The 21,300-nt window shown below is 56.4% G+C and overlaps 2 protein-coding genes across 5 annotated transcripts in view; one reads left to right on the top strand and one right to left on the bottom strand.

Annotated features, from left to right (window-relative positions):
• ENG (endoglin) overlaps nucleotides 1–3,170 on the top strand; it is a 32,278-nt gene extending 29,108 nt beyond the window's left edge. The window contains exons 13-15 of the mRNA XM_045468319.1: nucleotides 1,059–1,113; nucleotides 2,169–2,270; nucleotides 2,400–3,170. Coding sequence (XP_045324275.1) covers nucleotides 1,059–1,113; nucleotides 2,169–2,270; nucleotides 2,400–2,524 — 282 coding nt within the window. The 3' untranslated portion in view covers nucleotides 2,525–3,170. The remainder of the gene's footprint in view (nucleotides 1–1,058; nucleotides 1,114–2,168; nucleotides 2,271–2,399) is intronic.
• A 299-nt stretch (nucleotides 3,171–3,469) lies between these two features.
• On the bottom strand, nucleotides 3,470–21,079 carry FPGS (folylpolyglutamate synthase). 4 transcript variants are annotated; one of them, XM_045468320.1, is made up of 16 exons: nucleotides 13,829–14,077; nucleotides 12,209–13,594; nucleotides 10,733–10,861; nucleotides 10,586–10,639; nucleotides 10,437–10,501; nucleotides 8,757–8,871; nucleotides 8,541–8,621; nucleotides 8,387–8,448; nucleotides 8,199–8,301; nucleotides 7,842–7,919; nucleotides 7,433–7,580; nucleotides 7,218–7,307; nucleotides 6,326–6,476; nucleotides 5,982–6,057; nucleotides 5,072–5,138; nucleotides 3,470–4,346 (listed from the first exon to the last, which is right to left on the bottom strand). In XM_045468320.1, exons 2-16 carry the CDS (start codon nucleotides 12,344–12,346, stop codon nucleotides 3,961–3,963), a joined length of 1,743 nt encoding a protein of 580 aa, XP_045324276.1. In that variant the 5' UTR covers nucleotides 12,347–13,594; nucleotides 13,829–14,077; the 3' UTR covers nucleotides 3,470–3,960. The 4 variants fall into 4 exon arrangements, with proteins under 4 accessions (XP_045324276.1, XP_045324277.1, XP_045324278.1 ...); XM_045468321.1 differs by lacking the exons at nucleotides 12,209–13,594; nucleotides 13,829–14,077 and adding an exon at nucleotides 20,777–21,079; XM_045468322.1 differs by lacking the exon at nucleotides 10,733–10,861 and having other exon boundaries at nucleotides 13,829–14,078.
• Between the last annotated feature and the right edge of the window lie 221 nt (nucleotides 21,080–21,300).

The following is a 21,300-nucleotide window of genomic DNA, read 5'->3' as shown; positions in this document are numbered from 1 at the left end:
CTTCTACCCATCTCTCCTTTTTTCCATCTATCCGTCAATCCTTCCATCTACTCATCCTTCTACCATCCACCCATCTGTTCGTCCATCCACCCTTCTGTCTGGCCCTCCTTCCATCATCCATCATTCCATCCATCCATCCATTTGTCCTTCCACCAATTCATCCACCCACCATCTGTCCTCCCGTCTTTCCTTTCTTTCTTCCACCTATCCATCCTTCCTTTCTTCGGCCATTTTTCTTCCCTTCATCTTTCCGCCATCCGTCCTTCCAACAACCACTCATCCTTCCTTTCTTCCATCCATGCATCCTTCCAGCACCCATCTATGTTCATCCATCCTGCCTTCCACCATCCCACCTAGTCATCCATTCATCAATTGACACTTCTCATCATCCCACCCAATCATTCATCCGTAGTCCTTCCACCATCCCACCCAGTCATCCATCAATCTACCCACCCAGACTTACCCCTCTTTCCATGTGGTACAGTCACCAATGCCACTACATTCAACACATCTCAGCAAAGAGGGGTTAAGATAAAGGACACAAAATTCTGATTTTCTCTCTCACCGTCCAGTGGGGATCCCTGTTCTCAGGCACACAGCTCTGGACACACACACCCCCAGGCCCTGGCACACAGAAGGATCTCCAGGATTAGAAACCTCTCTGGTTGCATGAAGCTAGGAAAGCCTCTGAGCCACTCCTGAGTGGGCCTCTCCACCCTAGACTCAGTGGGCATGGGCCTCTGGGCTGACCTGGCTCATTTCTCCCAGGTGTTGACAAGTGTCACAGATGCAGGCCAGAGTGACCCCACAATCCTCATGGGAGTCAGGAACCTCCCGGGGAACATCCCAGTAGCAGCAAAGGGCCACCCATCCTCCCTCAGTACAGATCTCCCGGGACTTACCCAAAGGCTCCCAGCTAGAAAGTGGTGGGATGGGATCCACAGCCAAGGCCCCAGGGTGCGTTGTGACAGGCCAGGATCACAGAGCCAGGGAACAAGCCCCGCAGCTGCCTCCTGCAGACTGCGCCATTCATTCACCACTCTCTCTTCCTCCTCCAGGAAGTCCACAGGACTATTTCTATGCGTCTGAACATCGTCAGCCCTGGCCTGCCTGGTGAGTCCCTCTAGGGTTCCGGGGGCTGAGGCCAGAGTAGGGCCTGCTGGATGGTCCAGAGGGGTATGACACAGACATGCAGAGAGGACCCCAGAAAGAGCAGCCCTGGGAGGAGGGCAGAAGGGTCCCCAGAAGCCTAGAGTAGGATCCATGCCGCATCTTCTAGACAGAAAGTCTTTGCTCTTGACTACCCTGTGGACCAGATCCCAGGCATTTAGATCTTCCAAATGTCCATGGTTGCTAGCTGACCTTGCTGGGTGTGTGTGTGTGGTGGGGGGTCCTAGAATCAAATGAGGCAGAAGGCACATTGGGATGGGGCTGGCCCCCCCATGTGGAGGATGCTGCTTCAGCCCAGCACGCTCCAGGCTCCTTGTTAATTCCCTTTGGACCCAGGCCCCCACCAGGCAGAGGAGGTCACTGACACTGGGGACAGAGGTCGGGGGGGGGCACCTGCTTCCTTGCCACCCCACCTGGGCCAGGATGGAGCCCCCAACCCCAGCCCATACCAAGAGAGCAGGCCTAATTACCCCACTGCATAGATGGGAGCTTAAAGGTCCAAAAGGAGGCCCATAGTCACACAGGAGGCCGGAGTGTCGATGGAACGAGGCTTGGGAAAACCCAAGAACAGAGTGCCCTGGCCCATCACGACCGTAGTACGGGGCTCAGAGAGGCGCAGGGATTGACCCAAGGTCCCACAGTAGGGTGGGGCAGGCTCTGCACTCCCAGGCCTCACTCACTCTTGGCTCAGATTATACCATCTGTTCTCCCTAAAAACGCATCTCCATCAGCCCTGGAAGGCAGAGGCATGGACCAAAGGCCTGGCTGGGCCCTCTGGGTGAACGGTCAGAACAACCGTGGCTTAGTGCCAGGCATGAGTATGATGAATCCATTTGCTAGATGAGGAGACTGAGGTTCAGAGAAGTCAGAGTCAGTGGCAGAGCTGGGGCTGACCTCCACACCTCCCCAAATCTGTGCTCCTGGCCGGCACAACAGGGTAGGGGGCCAGGGAGGAGGCCACAGTGCTGATTGCGGCCACCCTTCCCTTGCGCGCATAGACAAAGGCCTCGTCCTGCCCGCCGTGCTGGGCATCACCTTTGGCGCCTTCCTTATCGGGGCCCTGCTCACCGCTGCACTCTGGTACATCTACTCGCACACGCGTGAGTATCCCAGGCCCCCGCCATGAGTGCTCAGGACCCCTCTACCACCATCACCTGGGGGAGCCCGGGGAAGCCTCTGGGGGAGCGGGGAGCCCCGGCCGGGGCCCTGACCTCCGCCCCTGCCCCCAGGTCCCCCCGGCAAGCGGGAGCCCGTGGTGGCGGTGGCCGCCCCGGCCTCCTCAGAAAGCAGTAGCACCAACCACAGCATCGGGAGCACCCAGAGCACCCCCTGCTCCACCAGCAGCATGGCGTAGTGCCCCGCCTGGAGACCTGGGGGCCCCCGAGCCAGCCCTCGCCCAGCAAGAGAGACTGAGCAGCCACCAGCTGGGAACCACTGGCCGTGAACTTATCCCGGGACCCCAACCGCTGCACTCGACCAAGGACGGACCATGCCCTCTGCACCCACCCCTCCTGCCTCCCTCTCAGAGGCCTGCTGCCAGAGGGGGCACCAGCTTGGAACACCTTGGGGTCCCCCCACCCCACCGAACCTTCAAACCCAGTGGGCCTGGAGTACGGCCGCCCAGGACCACGGAGAGAGAGACCACTGCCCTATAAGTCCACACTGTTGTAGAAACCAAGTCCCTGTAATTTTTAACCCGGATCCAGCACTTGGCGACCTGGGCTGGGTGGGAGGGGAGAAACAGACTCACCCAGGCCAGCTCAGAGCCACCCGGACCTGCTCCCAGCGGCCTCCACACCTGGACTGGCACTACTCTGGCAAGGAAACGAGAAGCCTAGGGGTGCCCAGCCTGGGAACGGGGGAGCCTAGCTCCTCCCTGCAACTGTCACACGGAGACCCCCCCCCAAGGCAGGCAGGCATTAGATGGGGAGTGGCCCAACTGTCTGGCCTGGACCCACCCCCCTGTATACTCACCACCAATAAATTAGACCATGAAATGAGTGCTGGGCTGGGCGAAGGGGTGGGAAACCTACAACGGGTGGGGAGGGGACAGCTCTGGGTTCAAATCCTGCACCTGCCACGCGACTGGCTGTGGGGCTAATGGGCGCATCCCATGGCTTTCAGCCAGCCACGGCTCCCTCATCTGTAACAAGGGCTCTGTGGGGAGGTCTGCGGCCGATGGACATCAGTCCAGCGTTCTCATTTCAGACAGCCCAGCGTGGGCTCCTACACAATCCAGTGCCGGCACCCCCTGTAGGCCCCTATTTATGTGCTGAGAGAACTAGAAATCAAGAGGCAAACGTTTGCCATTTCTTTTTTTAAAAAAGTTAAAGGCTTTAATTGTCTCCAGCCATCCTCTGTCCCTAGGGGGCCCCAGGCGGGAGCCGTCTCTTTCCCAGAAGGCCACTAGGAGGAGGAAATCTATCAACCAGCACCCAGCAGGACCCTAGGCCTGGCCTAAGAAGCTAAGCCTGAGCCAGGAAGCAGGCAGGGTGGGAGGGGAGGTGGGCTGCGTGGTCAGGCCTAACCACGACGGCGGGACAACCAGGAAGCCCTCTGGCTCTCTCACCCCGGAGGAAGAAGAGGCCAGAGGCACCCTAGGCTCAGAGACAGAGGATGGCCCATCTCAGCCTCCCACCTCCAGCCCTCTATCTTGCTGCCTAGAGCCTGGGTCCCTGGGGCAGTCTAGACCATCAGAAAAGCAAAAAACAAAAGGCACCTAACGTAGCAGTTCGTGGAGAGACGCAGGGCAGGTGTGGGAGGCCCCCACCTCCACCCCCACTGCCTGGGCTACTGGGACAGGGCCGGCTCCAGCAGCTTCAGGACGCCGCCCACCAGGTGCAGGCTGCCGGTGACCAGCACGTGGATGGCGGCAGCCTCACGGAGCACGCCGGCCCCGCTGCCTGCCACAGGGTGGGCGAAGAGGCCCTGCGGGGGACTGGGTGGCTGAAAGACAGGGTCCCGGCCTTGACTGATCCACAGCAAGGCGTGGGAAATGCAGCTGAAGACGAGGGAGCTGGTGCCACGGGGCTCGGGCGGGTGGGGAGCCAGCAGCGAGGATGTGGGCTCACCAGGCTCCGGGCCAGCCTGCTCCTCGTCCAGGCGGCTCCAGTGCTGTTGGTGTGCAAGGCAGCGGAGCAACACCTGGTCCAGGGTCACCATGAAGTTCTGCTGGTCTGGATGGGCGACAGGGGACACCTGCTGTGCGCACCTGCTTAACGCCAGGCCCTGTACACACATCCCGGGTCCTCGCGCCGGGCAATGCTATGAGGAAACTAAGGTGCAGAAGGGTTCCGTGACTTGCCCACTGTCCCAGAGCCGGGAGGAAGCAGGGCCAGGCGGTTTAGCTTCAAAGCTGGGGCTTCTGCCCCCCGAGCACATCTCCCCACCCTCGTCTCGTTGTCTTCATCTGCAAAGCAGCGTCCATCACGTGGGCCGGCATAAGTAGAAATGCACATCCCTGAACTCTCCCCGGCAGTCGGATGCTGGGGATCTGTATTTTTTTATGCTGTTCTAATTTTTTTGAACGTGACCCACAGTACTCACCTAGGTGGATACTGTCTGAAACAGAATCTTCATAAAACAGTACCTACTCTTTGTACAGGAGGCACACAGATTTTCTACTTCGTTAAAAAAAAGTGTCACTTTGACACCCACTAAATTGATTTTCAAACCACCAGTGAGTTGCAACCTGCATTTTGAAAACGGTTCTCCCCAGTAATTCTTTTGTCGGTACTGTGGCCACAATATCCAAAATGTATCCAAATCTAGCTCCTACCCCGGACCTCCAATTCAGAAGCCCCACTGTCACCAACAGAGGAGTCCACCTAAGGGCCTTAAGCAGTGCAATGCCCCCCCCCCCCCCCCGCCCACTCTCAGGGACCATCCTGTCACCTCTTACCTGCATTGCCAACAGTTGAGACCTCTGTCAGGTTAGGGCAGAAAACAGCATAGTCAAACTGACAGGGCTAGAAGGCCGAGAGGAAAAACTTGGTGTCAGAGCCCTGAGAGAGGGCCCCGCCCCCAGGCCCCCACACGTCCCCATCCCTGGAGATGCCCTCACCCCGGCTGAACTGGTGTCATGCTGTATAAACCCAGCCATAGCGCTTCCGCGGCCCATCTATCTCAATATACCCTGCAGGCCGGTGGCCTGGGCAGCAAGACCCCACTGTACAGACAGGGAAACAGAGGCAGGGCGGGGGGGTACTTGCTTAAGATCACCCAGCTACTGAGCACGTCTCAAGTCCAGGATGGGGAAAGGCTTTGTCTGCACAACAGGTGAACAGCTTCAGCCTCCTGGTCTGTGAAACAGGAAGTGATCCCTAGGAACCACTTCAGCCCTGACAGCCGAGGGCAGCCTCAGTTTCCCTGAGCAGAGCAGGGCCCCTACCTGCTCTATAACCTGGAAATTCTTTAAACCAAAGTCAATAAGCACGTCACCTTGGTAGCACCCCGTTTTCTGGAAAGGCAAACTGAATGAAGTCCAGTGAAATGCCACTTCTGTCCAGAGTCACATGCTAATGTCTGAAGAACCATGACCAGTGAGTCCACGGCTTACGCCTCAGGCTACTACCTAGTCCCTCCTCTAACCCTGGGCGCGAGTCTGACCCGGGAGGACGACGACAGTGACCTGGGACTAGACTTGGCTACGAACGTGTGGGTGCTTTTACGTTTGATCCTCAGTTCGGTTTGCGGGAACCTCATTTTATAGTTGAAGAAACAGAGGCTCAGGGATGAAGGCACCCCTAGGGACGCGACAGCCAGAAGGTGGGCTAGTCGGCCTGCCGCCCACCCCCGGGCTGGCCCCTCACCTGCAGCAGCTTCAGCAGTGCTGCAGGATCCCGGTCTCCGGTGGAGTTGAAAAGCAGGACAAGCACCTCAGAGCCGCTGGGAGAGGGGAGAGGAGGCAGGTCGGAGACGCGTACCTCCCAGGCTTCTTCGCAGGCCCCACCCCATCCTTCCTCCAGAAACTACCCCACTTCCCCCCACGGATCCAGTCCCAGCAGGGTCCCCAGTCCCAGCAGGGTCCCCAGTCCCGCCCCTCTGCCCCCTCTACTGGCCAGTCTTGACCCTGCCCCTGCGGGCCCCCCCCCCCCCCCCACCGGCCCGGTCCCGCCCACCCTTCCCCGAGGCCCCGCCCCCGCCCGAAGCTCACCGGCTTGGCCTCGGGCGGCGGTGCAGCGCCTGGCGGAACCAGCGCACGCAGGCCTGCATGCTGCTGGTGGTGTGCGCGCCATCCAGGTACCAGGTGAGGGGCCCGCGCCGCAGCACCTGCGTCCGGCCCAGCCACTCCGTGTCCCGAAGCCCTGGAGGGGGCAAGGCAGCCGTCTCCCACCCTAGTCCTCGCACACACCAACCCACCCGCAGGGCCGCCGCTGCTCAGAGGGGGGGCAGCCGATGAGCCAAGAAGCTTCTTAGCAGCGTCAGGCGCCAGGCACTAGGATCACCTCTTGGGCTGCCTCATCTAACGGAATCTTCCAGGCAGACCTGAGAGGGGACCACCATCTATTAGTCCCCTATTACATGGAGGCAGAGAGCCCTAACCCATTGAACAAGCGTGCTGGGATGTGAGGTACCTAGCTGCAGGACTGTCATGGCCCTGATATGGGGCCTGGCACACAGGGGGCACACTGGAATCACCTGCTAACAGGGTTTGGCGGCTGTGAGCGCCTACTATGTGCTGCAAGTCTTGGGGGGGGGGAAGCAAGAAGCCAGACAAGGTCACCATTCAAGAACCTCATGGTCTTATGAGAATGAAGACGAGAAGGACACTAACAGCAGGTGCCTCTGGCAGGGCACTACATCCCAAACCCACCAGGCCCTGGCCTCAGCCCCCCACTCATGCCACCTCACAGCGGGTCCCATCATCACCTCATTTGGCAGGTGGGAAAACTGAGGCTCAGAGTCCATGAACTCAAAGTCAGGGAAGCTTACTGACTTCAGAGTCCTTTGTCCTGGGCACCACCTCCCATTGCCCCCATCTCTCAAAACAGCAAACTCGAACAGACATCTGAAGGGGCCTGGCTGGGCGGGCGGGTCCAACTCACCATGCCGCATGTGGGTCGTGGGCTGGAACACGGGCGCCAGGGGCATCTGCCGCAAGAGACTGGGCCTGGACACCTTCAGCTCCCCGATGCCTGAGGAGCGAGGGAGGGGGGAGGGCCTGCTGCGTGGGACTGCGAGTGCACGGGACCTTCAGAGGCAGTCTCCACCTGTCCCCTACCCACGAGCCCGCCCGTCCAGCCACTGCCTGCCCACTTACCCCGGTAGTCCTTTTGCTGTAGCCAGCAGCGAGCCAGCTGCAAGGCCAAGGCGGCATTGGACCGTTGGTGCTCTCCCTCCAGGCCCAGGGTCAGCGGCGGCCCCCCTTCCTCCAGGGCTTCCAGCGGTGGACACAGGTAGAGAGGACACTGCCAAGGAGATGGCCGACCGCTGGTCAGGGGGTGCTGCTGCAGCTGCCTCGGCCAGGAGCTCCCCTCCTTGACGCTGTCGGCCCTTCCATCTTTCCCCATCCACCAGAACCCACCAAGCCCTGGTCCTTGGAGAACCAAGATGTGCTCCAGCTGGACGAGCAGCTGCCCCTCACTGCACAGATGGGCAAACTGAGGCCCAAAAGGATAACGGGCCTCCCCGGTCAGCTGCCAGCCCTGCCCCAGTGCCTCCAGACTCACTGAGATCTGCTGGGCCCGGTCCCTCAGCACTGCCAGGGGACCGTCAGGCTGGAGCACGGTGAAGGCGGGGACGCCACGCTGCGGAGGAGAGGGAGTGGGTGAGACGAGCTGCTGAGGGGCCTCTATCCCCGGGCAGCTCACTCAGCCTCTGTCCGTAGGGCCAGTGGGAACCCCTCGAGGGAACACTAAGGCCAGAGGCAGGGCTCTTGCTACAGTCACACACAAAGCCCCACTGACGCCCAAGACCTTATCCCGAGTCAGGACACAGATGACCCTGCCCCAGCCCCGCTTTCCTGAGCCTGGAGGGCCAGGCCCAGATCGTCCATGTACCTCCCCTCCCCAGGGCTGCCTGGTCACCTTGAAGATGCCCCCTTTCTGCCACGCGATCTCCTCCACTGTGTCCCCCAGAATGCTGGTGTGGTCGATGCCGAGAGAGGAGATGCCACACACTGCAGGCTTCCTGCAGAAGACGGGGGGACCGTGACCGTGTCGCCCCGGCCCTGGGCTCACGGCCACCGTCCTTCTCCCCAAGCAGCTGCCCTCACCTGATGATGTTGGTGCAGTCGTAAGCGCCACCAATGCCCACCTCCACCACTGCCAGGTCCACCTACAAAGGACCAGACGGCATGTCAGGGACCCGGGGCACCCGGCCTGCTGGGATTCCCCTCAGACACAGGACTCTGGGGGGTGGGCACGTACCTTCTCTTGGAGGAAGACGTGGAAGGCCATGAGCGTGAGGAAGCGGAAGTAGGTGGGCATGGAGACATAGCTGCTGCTGTCCTGTGGACGAGAACACGTCGGCCTGGGGCCCTGCCACCTCTGCTCTGGGGAGATGGGGTCCCGGGACACACAGCACCCTCCGGGGCTCCCCAGCACCCCTGCCCTGCCCACCCACCAGCCCTCCTGCATGGGCACCTTGGTCTCCTCCAGCCGGTGGTAGAGGGGCCAGAAGTGCTTGGTGAAGAGCTCAGGGCTTATGGGCTGCCCGTTGATGCGGATCCGCTCCCGCACCTGCACCAGGTGGGGAGAGCTGCCGGGACACCTGTAGTCATCAGGACTCCCTTCCCGAGCCCCTCAGACCCGTCCGTCTTCAGAGACCCAACTGTGACCATGTCACTGCCCTGCTGATAGCCCTTCTAGGACTTCCCTCTGCCCTGCAGAGTCCCAGGCTCCTCACCCAGCCTCCCAGGCCCTGGTGGGGCTGCTGCCACTGGCCTGTGTGTCACCTCTCCCACATCCCAACAGTTCCCTGTGCCCCAGCCCCTCTGGCCTATTTTGAGTTCCTCCAGCCCAGCCCAGCCCACCCACCCTCCCCACCACCCGGCTCACTCCACAGGCCTTGACTGAGATGGTGCCTCCTCCAGAAAAGGAGAAAGGACCCCCCCACCCGGCTGATCAGGGATGTGCTCCAGGCTCCAACAGCACCACACACCCATCAGTCACTCTGCTGACATCTGCCCCCGCAATGTCGTCTTCCAGCCCTCAAGGGCAAGGCCCATCTGGGTGGCCAGGCTGCATCCCCAGGCCAGCCCACGAGGCTGCGGGGGCCAAAGTCAAAGGCCAGGGTTTGTAGCCCAAAAATTGTTTTAGAAGAGAGACTGTCAGCTCATATTTGAATCCTGCAAGCCTCTCTCACATTCTGAGTCCTTCTCTGCATTTCTTTATTCTGAACAAAGAACTGTGAAAAGAAGCCGCTTACAGAAAGTCACTTGATGGAACCGGTAAAATAAAAGGAAGCAAAAATCTTAAGTGCCCCCAACCCAAGGAGCAAATTCTGAGCGACTGAGCATCACATTAACCTGCTTTACAGGTGACCAGCTAAGGAGGGGCAGGTGCAGCCCGGGGAGGAGGGACCCATTTCTGGGCCACACCCCATCCTCAGGTGTGAGTTTGGGTGCCTGAGTGCAACCATGAGGAGGTGCTACGTCAAGGGCAAATAGCAGCTGAGGCAGGCCGGGCAGAAGGGAATCCTTGCCTCGGACTTCACAAACCACCTCATCGTTTATACCCTTCCAAGCTAGGTTTTCTGCTCCTTACTGCAAAGACGTCTGAATTGATAAAGATTTCTCTGTGATTTAAAAGCTGTACACGGAGGGGCACCTGGGTGGCTCAGTCGGTTAAGCGTCCGACTTCGGCTCAGGTCTTGATCTCATGGTTCATGAGCTCGAGCCCCGCGTGGGGCTCTGTGCTGACAGCTCAGAGCCTGGAGCCTGCTTCAGATTCTGTGCCTCCCTGGCTCTCTCTGCCCCTCCCCACGTCATGCTCTGTCTCTCAAAAATAAATATTGAAAAAAAAATTTTAATAAAATAAAAACTGTACATGAAATTTAATAAAAAGATGCCTGATGAAGCTACATATTTAGCTTACATATTCAAGTCCCTGCCCCTCCCCCAAATTTGTTTCACAACGACAATTAAAGACTGCCACAAACTTGGACAATATGTTAAACCGAGGTCACTAATGCTAATGGGATGCTTACTGCACAAATCCACACTGGGCAGAGAGACAGGAAGCTGAGCTCCTGCTAGCTGGTTCCATAGCCGCCTCCCCACTACCGAGAGCTAAGGGATCCCAAATTTCGCCACACCTCAGTACCTAAAGAATCCTGTCTTCAGGCCGTAGCTTCGGAGAATACGTTCAGTAAAGGCACAAGTGGAACCCTAGAAAGAAAAGGTCTTGTTTGGGCAGGCTGGACCCTACCACCCCATCAAGTAGATAGCCGACCCCTGAGTCCCATCCCTCACCTTCCCCTTGGTCCCAGTGACGTGAATGATGTTCAGCTGGTCCAAGTCTTCCACCTGAGACATACAGACAACCATCTCAGCCACAAGACTCCTAGAAGGGGGATGGGGGTGGGGTAGGGGGCCGTCACAGGCCCTGCGCATCCTTACCTGCAGCCCACTCCGTGCCAAGTACAGCTTCATGGCTTCCAGCTGTGCCTGAGGGTCACCCCGCTGGCGCTTTACCTGCTCCAGATAGCCAGCATTGGTCTGCAGGGTGTTCAGTGCGCGCACAGCGTCCTGGCAACCACAGTCCCCAGGCAGCAGGTTAAGAGTAACCAGGGGTCCACAGAAACAGAGGAACCCCAGGGCATCAATGGCCAAGCCAGGACACTAAGCCTACCAATCAATGCCAGCCCTGTTGCCCCAGCCTAGAGGTTAGGCGCGTGTGAAGGAGAAGTGGCATCTTTCCAGCTCTGGCAGCGATGGGAGCCTGAAGCTGATCGGCCCCACCCAGGAATGTCAGGCAAGGCAGGTTCCTTGGAACGGGAGAAGCCTTGCTTCCCGTTCCCAATTCGGGCTTCCGGATCCTCACTCCTTGCACGGGAGCCTTTGCGCTCATTCCCTCCAATGAGGTCCACTGCTATACTGGTCCCTAAACTGGAGGGGGGGGGGGCGGGTGAGGGGAGTCAGGAGCAGAACCACAGAAGGCTGGGGTCTTAGAACTGGAGGAATTAGAACCAGGAATCCCTGGAGGCTTCCATGCCCAATCCTGAGGATTGGGGTTCCACATTCTGACCCAAAGAAGAGCTGCTTGAAGCAACCAGGTGGGGAAGAGAAGGAGCCTTAAGGAAGACAGGGTATGCGGGCAGTCACCAGTCAGAAAGGTGGGTAGGTACAGCCTCAGGAGAGTCTACACTGGGGGTTAGAGTGGAGATGCTATTTACTTCCCCTTAGGGCTTCAATAACCGGTTGGAGGCTCCACACCCATTAAACTACCATCTGCCTGGCAGGCATCAGGTGTGATCTGTGGAAATCAACCCCTGCAACAGAGCCAGGTGGAAACTTTCCGCTTTCCAGATTCTTGCCTCCACCAATGCCACTGATTCCTGCCTGCCAGAGCTCCAATTCTAGGCACTTGGATCTTCATGCCCTGATTCCTGGAGACTCCAACCCCAGATCTAAACTCCTGGATCACTTGGGACGCCTGACTGGCTCAGTCTAGAGAGCATGTGACTCTTCACCTCGGGGTCATGAGTTCGAGCCTCCCGTTAAGTGCAGAGTTTTTTTAAATAAACAATTCAAGATAAATAAATAAACTCCTAGATCTCTCAAGTCTGAACTCCTAGGACTCTTTCTCCTCCCACCGCCCACCTGCTAGTTGGGACTCCGGAGACAATGGACCTCTTTCCCCTATCAGTGGGAGCCCTTTCCCATTCTCTAAGGCGGGGACACTTCAGCCTCAGAATTCCCAGAACCCGCGGACCAGGCCCAACTTCCTGGTCCATGTCCCCACCCCCGGGCTCCAGACTGTCCCCGCCCCCGAGTCCCTCACAGCCCGGCTCCCGGTCAGTGACTCAGGCCCGACCCACGTGTCGTCGTACGACCCCCCCCCCCTCCCCCGCCGGCCCGCCCGATACCTGATACCTGATACTCCATGCCGGGCTCCTGCGGCGCGGGCCACGCGCTCAACCCTCGCCGAGCCGCTACCCCGGTAGTTGCAACGCGCGCAGAAACCGCCGCCAGGAAAAGAGCGGGTCGCAGGTGGCGGCGTGCCTGCGACATAGTCCCGGTGCCCGCAGCCGCACTTTAGGCCGGGCCGGAGACGCCCCGCCCCGCCTTGCCTCGCCTCGCCCCCGCCGTTCGCCAATCAGCGCTGCCCAGGGAGTCCTCCAGGACCAATAAGAATCCGCAGGATGCCATACTTGTGAGGGGCAGGCGCCGGGGCTGGCCGGAGGGTTTCGCCCCTGTTTGTGAGGGGCAGGCTTCCCAGGCTCCCACTGCAAGCACTGAGAATCTCCAGGACCCGGCCACACCCCCAAAATAGTCCCAGTCTGCAATCCTCAGACTGGTGCTCTGCCAGAACCAACTATGAGTCCGGATGGAAGACGGAGCTAGCTTACACTTGTGTGGAGGTCATTGAATCCAAGCCCCAAAATGTCGCAGTTTAAAGCAGAGACCGCAGGCTGCAGGTATTTGGCCCCTGCACTCCTGAATCTGACAGCTCGATTGCGAGGCAATAGACCAAACCCCAAGCTCCTACGCTATTGGGGCCCCTACCGTCCCTGGGCAGCCTGGGAAGGCGTCCTGGAAGAAGCGGCATCCTGGCAGAGGCCTGGGGATGAGGCCGAGTCCGCGAAGTAGCGGAGCTGGTCGGGGGAGAGGTTTCCAGGCGAAGGGAGGGAACGCCGTGTTGAAAAGCAAAGGACTGAAGAGGGAAGGGGAGCGGCTGGAGGAGGGCAGGGGTGGGGTTGGAACTAGCCCGAGGGAACTACATTTCCACTGGGTCGGGCCTGGTCGCTCCGGAATGCCAGATCCAGCAGGATCTTGTAGCCTAAGGAATTTGGATTGAAATTGGACAACAAAGTGGTTTTAAAGAAAGACGACAAGATCAGGTTTGCACTTTGGAAGATTTGTGTGGAGAGTGGGTTGGAGAGCCACCCGGGGCGGGGACAGTAATCTGTCCTAGCTGTGGGTGAGGCGGATTTGTCCTGGACTTTTCAGAACTTTTTCCTGTCTACGACCTTCTTGGCCCCAACTGCTACCAGTAGCATGGAGATTCTCTTTTTATAGCTGAAAGGTCCCAGAAAGGTGTGTGGGTTTTGTTTTGTCTTGGTTTGGTTTTTTGGAGGTGGGGGATGGGGCCCTCTAGGGAAGTTCCCACAGACCAAAGACAATTTTAAACAACTGAAGGGATTTCAGCACCTCCCTCCCTCTTTCCTGCAGGCATTGGGGCTAAATATTTATCAGAGATTGTTTGATTTTGAAATAAACAAATAACATGTTGGGAAGATTCTGCCATTGGCTGGACTTCTGCTCTTTTTTTTTTTTTTTTTTTTCAACGTTTATTTATTTTTGGGACAGAGAGAGACAGAGCATGAACGGGGGAGGGGCAGAGAGAGAGGGAGACACAGAATCGGAAACAGGCTCCAGGCTCTGAGCCATCAGCCCAGAGCCTGACGCGGGACTCGAACTCACGGACCGCGAGATCGTGACCTGGCTGAAGTCGGACGCTTAACCGACTGTGCCACCCAGGCGCCCCTGGACTTCTGCTTTTCACATCACTGCTGGGCGCCCCCTCCCTGGCTGGCCTCATGGGAAATAAAGAGGTGCTTTCCTTTCTTGGTCTTCTTCTCCTCTTCCTCTTCCTCCTCCTCCTTCTTCCTTTTCTTCTTCTTCATCAATGAAATGTTCTGTACGCGTATACATGTATATAATTTAACAACTGCATACAAACAATCATAAAGGAGCTTTAAATGTTTCTCCTTTGGGGCCCCTGGCTGGCTTAGCCTGTAGTGCGCACAACTCTTGATCTTGGGGTTGCAAGTTTGAATCCCATGTTGGGTGTAGAGATTACTTGTAAAAAAATCTTGGGGCGCCCGGGTGGCTCAACCTGTTGAGCCTCCGACTTTGGCTCAGGTCAGGATCTCACAATTCGTGGGTTTGAGCCCTACATCAGGCTGTGTGCTGGCAGCATGGAGCCTGCTTGGGATTCTCTCTCTCCTTCTCCCTCTGCCCCTCACCTGCTCACGTTCTCTCCTCTCAAAATAAATAAATAAACTTAAAAAAAAAAAAACAAAACTTTTCCTGTTTTTATTTGATTTTTAAGTCCTAGGAATTTTTGAATGGATGCTACATCATCATATCACTCCAATAATCAGAAGTACAAAAACTATACGGTGAAAAGCTTCCCTCTCACGCCAGGTCTCCACATCCTAATTACCCTCTCCAAAAGCAACCAGTTAGGTTTCCTGTGATCTCTCCAGAGATCGGTTATACATTTGCAAGCAAATACAAATACAGATTTCCATTTTATACTTGCAGAGAGCAGACTGTATACACAACTCTGCGTGGTACGTTTTCCACATACCTTTACATCCTGGGCCTTATTTTGGACGGTGTCAGTACAGAAGAGTTGCCCCACTGGCTAATTTGTTTTTCTTGAAGCTGCCGCAGCACTTCTTGGTGTGCAAGTACTTCTGTGGATTTGGCCCCGTCTCCTACTGATGGACGTTTAGGTTTCTAATAGTTTGCCATCACAAGCAGTGTTGCAATGGGTAACATTTTACCCTCATCATTTCTTCCATGTGTGAGCACATCTGACGGATGAATTCCAAGAAGCGCAATGCAATTGCTGGGTCAAAGGTGATTGGCAACTGACACCACACACATTGCCACATTGTCTTCCAAAGGGGCGGGATTCATTTCTACCCCGGGGGCCCCCACAGGGCGTGAGCCAGCCATTTCCTCATCAACACAGACCTTAGCCAACTTTGATCCGCGCCAACTGCATAGGTGGAAAAATGGATTCTCAAGCTAGTTGTTATTTGCATTTATTTCATTTGGAGGCTGCTGAGCACTTTTTCTTATAATTAAAAACCATTTGTATGTAGGGGCTGCTAACCTCCTTTGTATCATTGCTTTTTATTTTCAAAGTCACAGATGTGCACAGAAGGAAACAGAAATGTGTCAAGGAGAAAATCAAAGGCATCTTCATCATACACCTGGAGAACAAATGTTGGCCTTTTGGTGCCAGCATGAATACGTTCTTGCTCTCCAGAAAGAACGATAGAAACAAAGCCATTGTCTGGCCAGAAGAGGAAAAAAAAAAAAAAAAAAAGGCATAAGGAAATTGGCAAGTGGGTGGGTGTCCACCCACTGGAGGCAGATTTGCAGGTGTGTGGGGGTGGGGAGCAAGGGCAGAGGGATTCTGCTTTAACCCCTACCCTCCCAAAGGGAAAGGATGTCATTCATTCATTCATTCATTCACTCATTCATCTCTGTGCCAAACCCTGGGCTTGGTGCTGGAGACACTGGGTTCAGGGGACAGATGACAGTCCTGTTTGCAGAGCGCCCTCTCCAAGGTGAGAAGACAGTAAAGAAGGAAACTCACAAAGGAAGATACGTATTTGCAAACCCTGATAACCCTGATCAGAGCCAAGCTCACTGCTGTAGGGGCAGGAGACTGAGGCCCAGAGAGGGACAGAGATAGCTTGGGGTCACACAGTAGGTCAGCAAAGGCCCCATGCTGGGCCCCAGGATGGACCTTCTAAACTCAGATCTGCCTGAGTCGCTGTCCCCTCTCTTGGCCCATCATTGCCCTCAAGATTAATGAAGCCCATAAAATCACTGTAGCCCGGCCTCTGCCCACCTCCCGCCTCTTCCATCATTGCAGAGTACCATCCCTGCAGCTGGCAAGGATTTTAGGAATTGGCCTTGGTGTTTTCCACCTCCAAGCTTTTGCTCACATTTACCTTTGCCTGAAATACCTTTCCCCTACACCTTTCTCCTTTGCTTTTTTTTTTTTTTTTTTCAAGTTTTTATTTATTTTGAGAGACAGAGAGAGCACAAGCAGGGGAAAGGCGGAGAGAGAGGAAGAATCCCAAGCAGGATCTGTGCCGTGAGCGCAAACTCACCACTGTGAGATGACCTGAGCCAAGACTAAGAGTCAGATGCTCAACTGACTGAGCCACCCAGGTGCCCCTCTCCTTTGCTTTCTTTGAGTGGGTTGCTTTTAGCTAACGTTTATGAAACACCCCTGTACTTGACACTGCAATCTCTTTTCATGCTCTTGAAAAGTGTGTGAATTAGAGATCGGTCCCATTTTACAGGTGGAGAAATGGAGGCTCACCTGTCTGGTGACCCTGGCTTCCTGTTGTCAATGCACTGTGTGGCCCTGGGCAGTTTGCTCCCCCTCTCTGATCCTGTCTGACTCTTGTCTCCTCCTTAGTAGGGTGAGAGCTGAAGCGAGCTGTGTCCCAGCCTGTAATTTCTGGGGAAATCTATGGGTGGGTGTTTCACTGAGGACAAGAGTCTCCAAAGGCCACCATACTCCCGAGAGCCTAGACTAGAGGGATCCAGCTGTCCCTTCCGAGGGACCAAGGGAGATTCGAGCTCATTGGCAGGTTTGTGCAGAAGCCTGATAACCACTCTGGGGTCTGACCCTCAGATAAACATAAGAACTCTTCCACCTCTGAATATCTATTTACATCCTGTGACCTACAAGAAAACACTTTCCTGCAATTTGGGGGGGGGGGGGGGTGGGGAGAGAAAACTTGCCTTAGACAGAATTCCATATCCTCAGGGGTGTGGCCATGCCAAATCCCCAGCCTGACTCTGGCTACTAAGGTGTTTGCGACTTCGGTTTATTGGGAGGGCACCTGGGCCTTAAAAATAGGCCTCCCTTCGATCCCACAATTCCACTTCTAAAAATGGCCTTGTGGAAACAACTGGAACTGCGTCCAGAGCCCCACGTGCCATGTTGATCGCCCTCCATCCTGGGTGGCAGGTTACGAGGCGATGAGGCCCTTCTTCCCGAAACCCTGTGCTCTCTGGGCCTCCCTGACCCCTCCCTCCCTGGTTCGGCGTCTTCCTTCTTGCTGGCTGCACCCTCCCCCTTCGGCATCTTCATGTTGGAGGACCCGGGGCTCAGGCTTCTCTCTCCAGGGTCCCAGGTCTGGGATGATGTCTGACTGTCAAATGTCCCTCTTCATTGAGCTGCAGACACGAGCGGCCTCCTGACGTCTCCCCGAGGCTGGACCACGGGTGTCTTAAGCCGGTCACGTCCCTAACACTTGTTCCCTTGTTTCCTCCCTGAAAGCAGCTGGAGCTTCCCAGCCTGGGACACAGCTTCACCATCCAGCCAGCGGCTCTCACCGTGGGTTTCCCTCTCCCTCTCCCTCTCCCTCACCCCCAAACCCCAGCCATCCACACACCTATCCTCTCTACCCTACGGCCTCCCCAGCGGCCACTGCCTCCCCTCCAGGCCACCACCGCTGGTCTGCCCCCTAGTCTCGATGCTGCTCGCTTGACCCCTACAAGCATTCTCTGTCATTTTTTTTTTTTTTTTTTTTTTTGAGAGAGAGAGGTGGGGGGTGCCCCAAGCAGGCTCCGCACTGTTGGCTCGAATTCACAAACCATGAGATCACGACCTGAGCTGAAATTGAGAGTAGGATGCTTCACCGACTGAGCCACCCAGGAGCCCTGCATCCTGTCATTTTTAAAGAAAATCAGGGGCGCCTGTGTGGCTCAGTCGGTTGAGCATGATCTCGCGGTCTGTGAGTTCGAGCCCCGCATCGGGCTCTGTGCTGACAGCTCGGAACCTGGAGCCTTGCTTCCGATTCTGTGTCTCCCTCTCTCTCTGCCCCTCCCCCTGCTCATGCTCTGTCTCTCTCTCTCTCTGTCAAAAATAAACAAACACTAAAAAAAACGAAGAAGAAAGAAAATCAGATCTCGTCTCTCTTCTGCTTAAACCCATCCAGTGGCTTCTCATTGCATTTAGGATGAAATCCAAGCTTTTGAACTACCCATCTCTTACCATCACCTGCAGCCCCCAGCCCTGCTGGCCTTCTCTGTGATCCTCAGATACACCAGGCTCACACCCACCTCTGCAAAGGTCCACGTCCAGCGAGCCCTTAGCGTTAAAGGTGTTCCTGTGACCCTCACAACAGCTTTTCGAGCACCGTGATGATTCTCATTATACAGATGGGAAACTGAGGCACAGAGTGGTTACTCAGCCAGCCGAAGGTCACACAGAAAATGCAGGACAAAGCCTCAGGGCCTTTGCACTGGTGGTTCCCTCTGCCTAGAACGTTCTTCCTCCAAAAGTTCCCACAACCCACTCTCCATCATCCCAGGTTTCTGCTCAAATGTCACCTTCTTGCCGCATTCTGCTCGCCATCTGCCCCTTTGTCCAGCAGCTGGGGACACAGAGGCCGAGTAAGGGGCCAGAACTGACCTGGGACCGGGCATGGCTTTACAGATGTTCTTGAGATATTCCTGGGGCCCCCACTTGTGGTCAAGAGGGGCCTTCCGAGAGCACCAGGTGTGTGCTGCGAGGCCATGCGGTGTGCCAGGCCACAGAGAGACTGGTTTCAGTCTGGCCTCCTCCCCAGGGGCCTGGGTGCTCTTTGAGCCGGCTGAGGCCTTCCCTGCTCAGACCTGACGGCAGCTGTTTTAGCGATTTTCAGAGTGGGAAAAAGTGTGTGGAATTTTTTTTTTTTTTAACTGGTTATCTCTGCAACCTCGATTGTCTTCAGCACCTGCTCCCTGGGGTGTGAGATTTATGACTCTCCTCCTTGGCGGGTGCTGTGCCGAGCCCATTTGACAGGTGAGGAACTGAGGACCGGAAGTGCAGAATCACCTGCGAAGCTCACCAGCTGGCAAGTAGCGCAACAAGGCTTCAGCCCAGTCCCAGCGCCATTTGATTCCAGCTGCTGCTGATTTATTTTTTCAATTTTATTTATTTTTGAAATTTAAAGTAATCTCTACACCCCACGTGGGGCTCAAACTCACCATCCCGAGATCAAGAGTTGCTGAGCCAACCAGGCACCCCCAGAGGCTACTGCTTAGACTCTCTGATCAAGCTTGGGAATCCTGGCTTTTTTTTTTTTTTTTTTTTTTTCTTTAATTTTAAGTAAACTCTACATGGGGCTCAAACTCATGACTCTGAGATCAAGAGTCGCATGCTCTCCTGACCGAGCCAGCCAAGAGCTCCTGTGACTTGATTTCCTTAAATAATAGTTAACATGAATTCTTTCTAGACATCAGCACTGTGCAGAGATCTTTATGCATGGACCCATTTCTCAGGGGAGGCAACAAAGGGCTAATAGGGAAAGTAGCTTAGTCATTCACAGGGGTCTGTAATGCCAGGCCCCAGATCCAGCCCTAGGCCACCCCTGGACCCTGCCCCCCACCTGCCCTGTGTTCTGTGAGGTGACCTGGTCATTTGATTAATGGGGCTCTAGCCTTGAGCTGACTCTTACTTTAGAAGGAGGCCCTACTGCCTCGAGATGCCGAGATACTGTGTGAAATGTCAATACCCCACAGCCCCGGGGAGCTGCCCTCAGTTCTCTCTCCCCACCCACACCATGTGACCCTGGGCAAGTCATGTCTCCTCCCTAGGGTCCTTGGCCTCTAAGGGAAGGGGGCCTAGATGACCTCTCAGGAGCTACTGCTCTCAAACCCTGGCATCTGGGGCCGCCCCTCCTCTGCTGCTGGGCAGGAGGTTCCATCGGTCGGGAGGGTCTGGGTAAGAGTGGCCTGGCCTGGTGTGCAGCCCCAGGGGACGCTGACTGATGGCAGCCCTGGCCGTTCTGGCCTGGAATTCAGACTCCCATCCTGAGAGGCTGGGACATCCTGACTTGCTGTGTGCCCATTCAGCAGAGGAGGAAACTGAGGTTTGATGAGGCCAGGCAACTTGCCTAGTGCCTGTCAGGACATGAAATTTGATCTCCCTTGGACTTCTGAAGCCCTAGCCAGGGTTCTCCAGGGCAGGGCTGGAAGGTGGGGGCTGTCCTGGGCCAGCCTCCTCCCTTCTCGGAACCCCATTTTCTCATCTGTAAAATGGGTGTCACACCTCAGAGGGCTGGGATAAGGGACAATGAGGGGGTGCTGGGCCGGGAGCACAGAGCAAGTGCTCCACATGGGAACAGAGGTTAGAAATCTTTAACGGGCTAAGTCCTTAACTGCTCGGAACCACACCTTCCAGATCTAGAAAATGGGGACAACATGGGCACAGAGCCCAGCAGATGGTAAGCACTAGATGAGCGTTACCATTATTACTATCATTATTGCAGTGGACGACCCTTCCTTACAGAGCAGTCCTGAGGCGAATCAGGTGAAATCCCGTCATGGATCACATCCACAGTGCCCGGAGCACAGGAAGACCCTGGAGGGGCCTCTGCACCACCCATGGCTGCCGTCAGTTATGCTCTGGAGACCCTCCCTCTTCCTCAAGTCTCCCTACGACCACAGTGGGCGGGGGCTTCTGTGGAGCCCCCAGCTGGGTTAAAAGGTGGAACTGAGGTCCACAGGGGGACCCCTGATCACCCCAAGCCTGTAGAACAAGGTTTATGGATAACAAGGTTTTCCCCTGGGGCTGTCACCGATGATGGCCTTGGGCCCCGAGAGATATTTACATACATTACACAAAAGAAAGAAATGGAAGCTTAGAGAGGCAGGCCACTTGCCCGAGGTAAGCAAGCTCTCTCCTACCTGAAAGGAGGCAGTGTTAGCTGAGAAGAGACTCCCCGATGGGCCCGGCTGCTCCATTGGTTGCTTGCAAGCACGCCTTCTCAGCCACCGGTTAGGAGGCAGCCAGGGACCTGGTACCTTTCATCCCTGGGCTTCCCACACCCCATCGGGGCTGGGCACGAAGTGACTCATGGCTGGGGGCACTTCTGCCAAGCCTGCCCCGCCCGGGGTTCAGCTGGGCCACAGAAAGGAAGGGGAGTCAGGGGAGGGGGAGTCCCTCTCCCCACCCCATGGCCCGCGCCTCCCCGTGTGCAGGGAGGAAGGTCTTACCTGATAGGTGCCTGCTCTCATCCTGGGATCTGCCCGGGGAGGGAGCTCTCTGATGAATCTCCCTAGTTAAAGAACAACCTAGCAAAGGTTAAAGGTGAGTGGGCGCGGGGGGGGGGTGGTGTTGCTGAGGGAAGGGGGCACTTGGGAAACTTCCAGACCCTGGGCTGGGCTTCCTGCAGAGCAGAGCTGGCCTTATCTGGCCTCTTATCATCACA

Source organism: Leopardus geoffroyi, chromosome D4, assembly GCF_018350155.1.
Source record: "Leopardus geoffroyi isolate Oge1 chromosome D4, O.geoffroyi_Oge1_pat1.0, whole genome shotgun sequence".
NCBI lineage: Eukaryota > Metazoa > Chordata > Mammalia > Carnivora > Felidae > Leopardus > Leopardus geoffroyi.
Note: the sequence above shows the minus strand (reverse complement) of the source record. Positions and strands in the feature narration are given on the sequence as shown.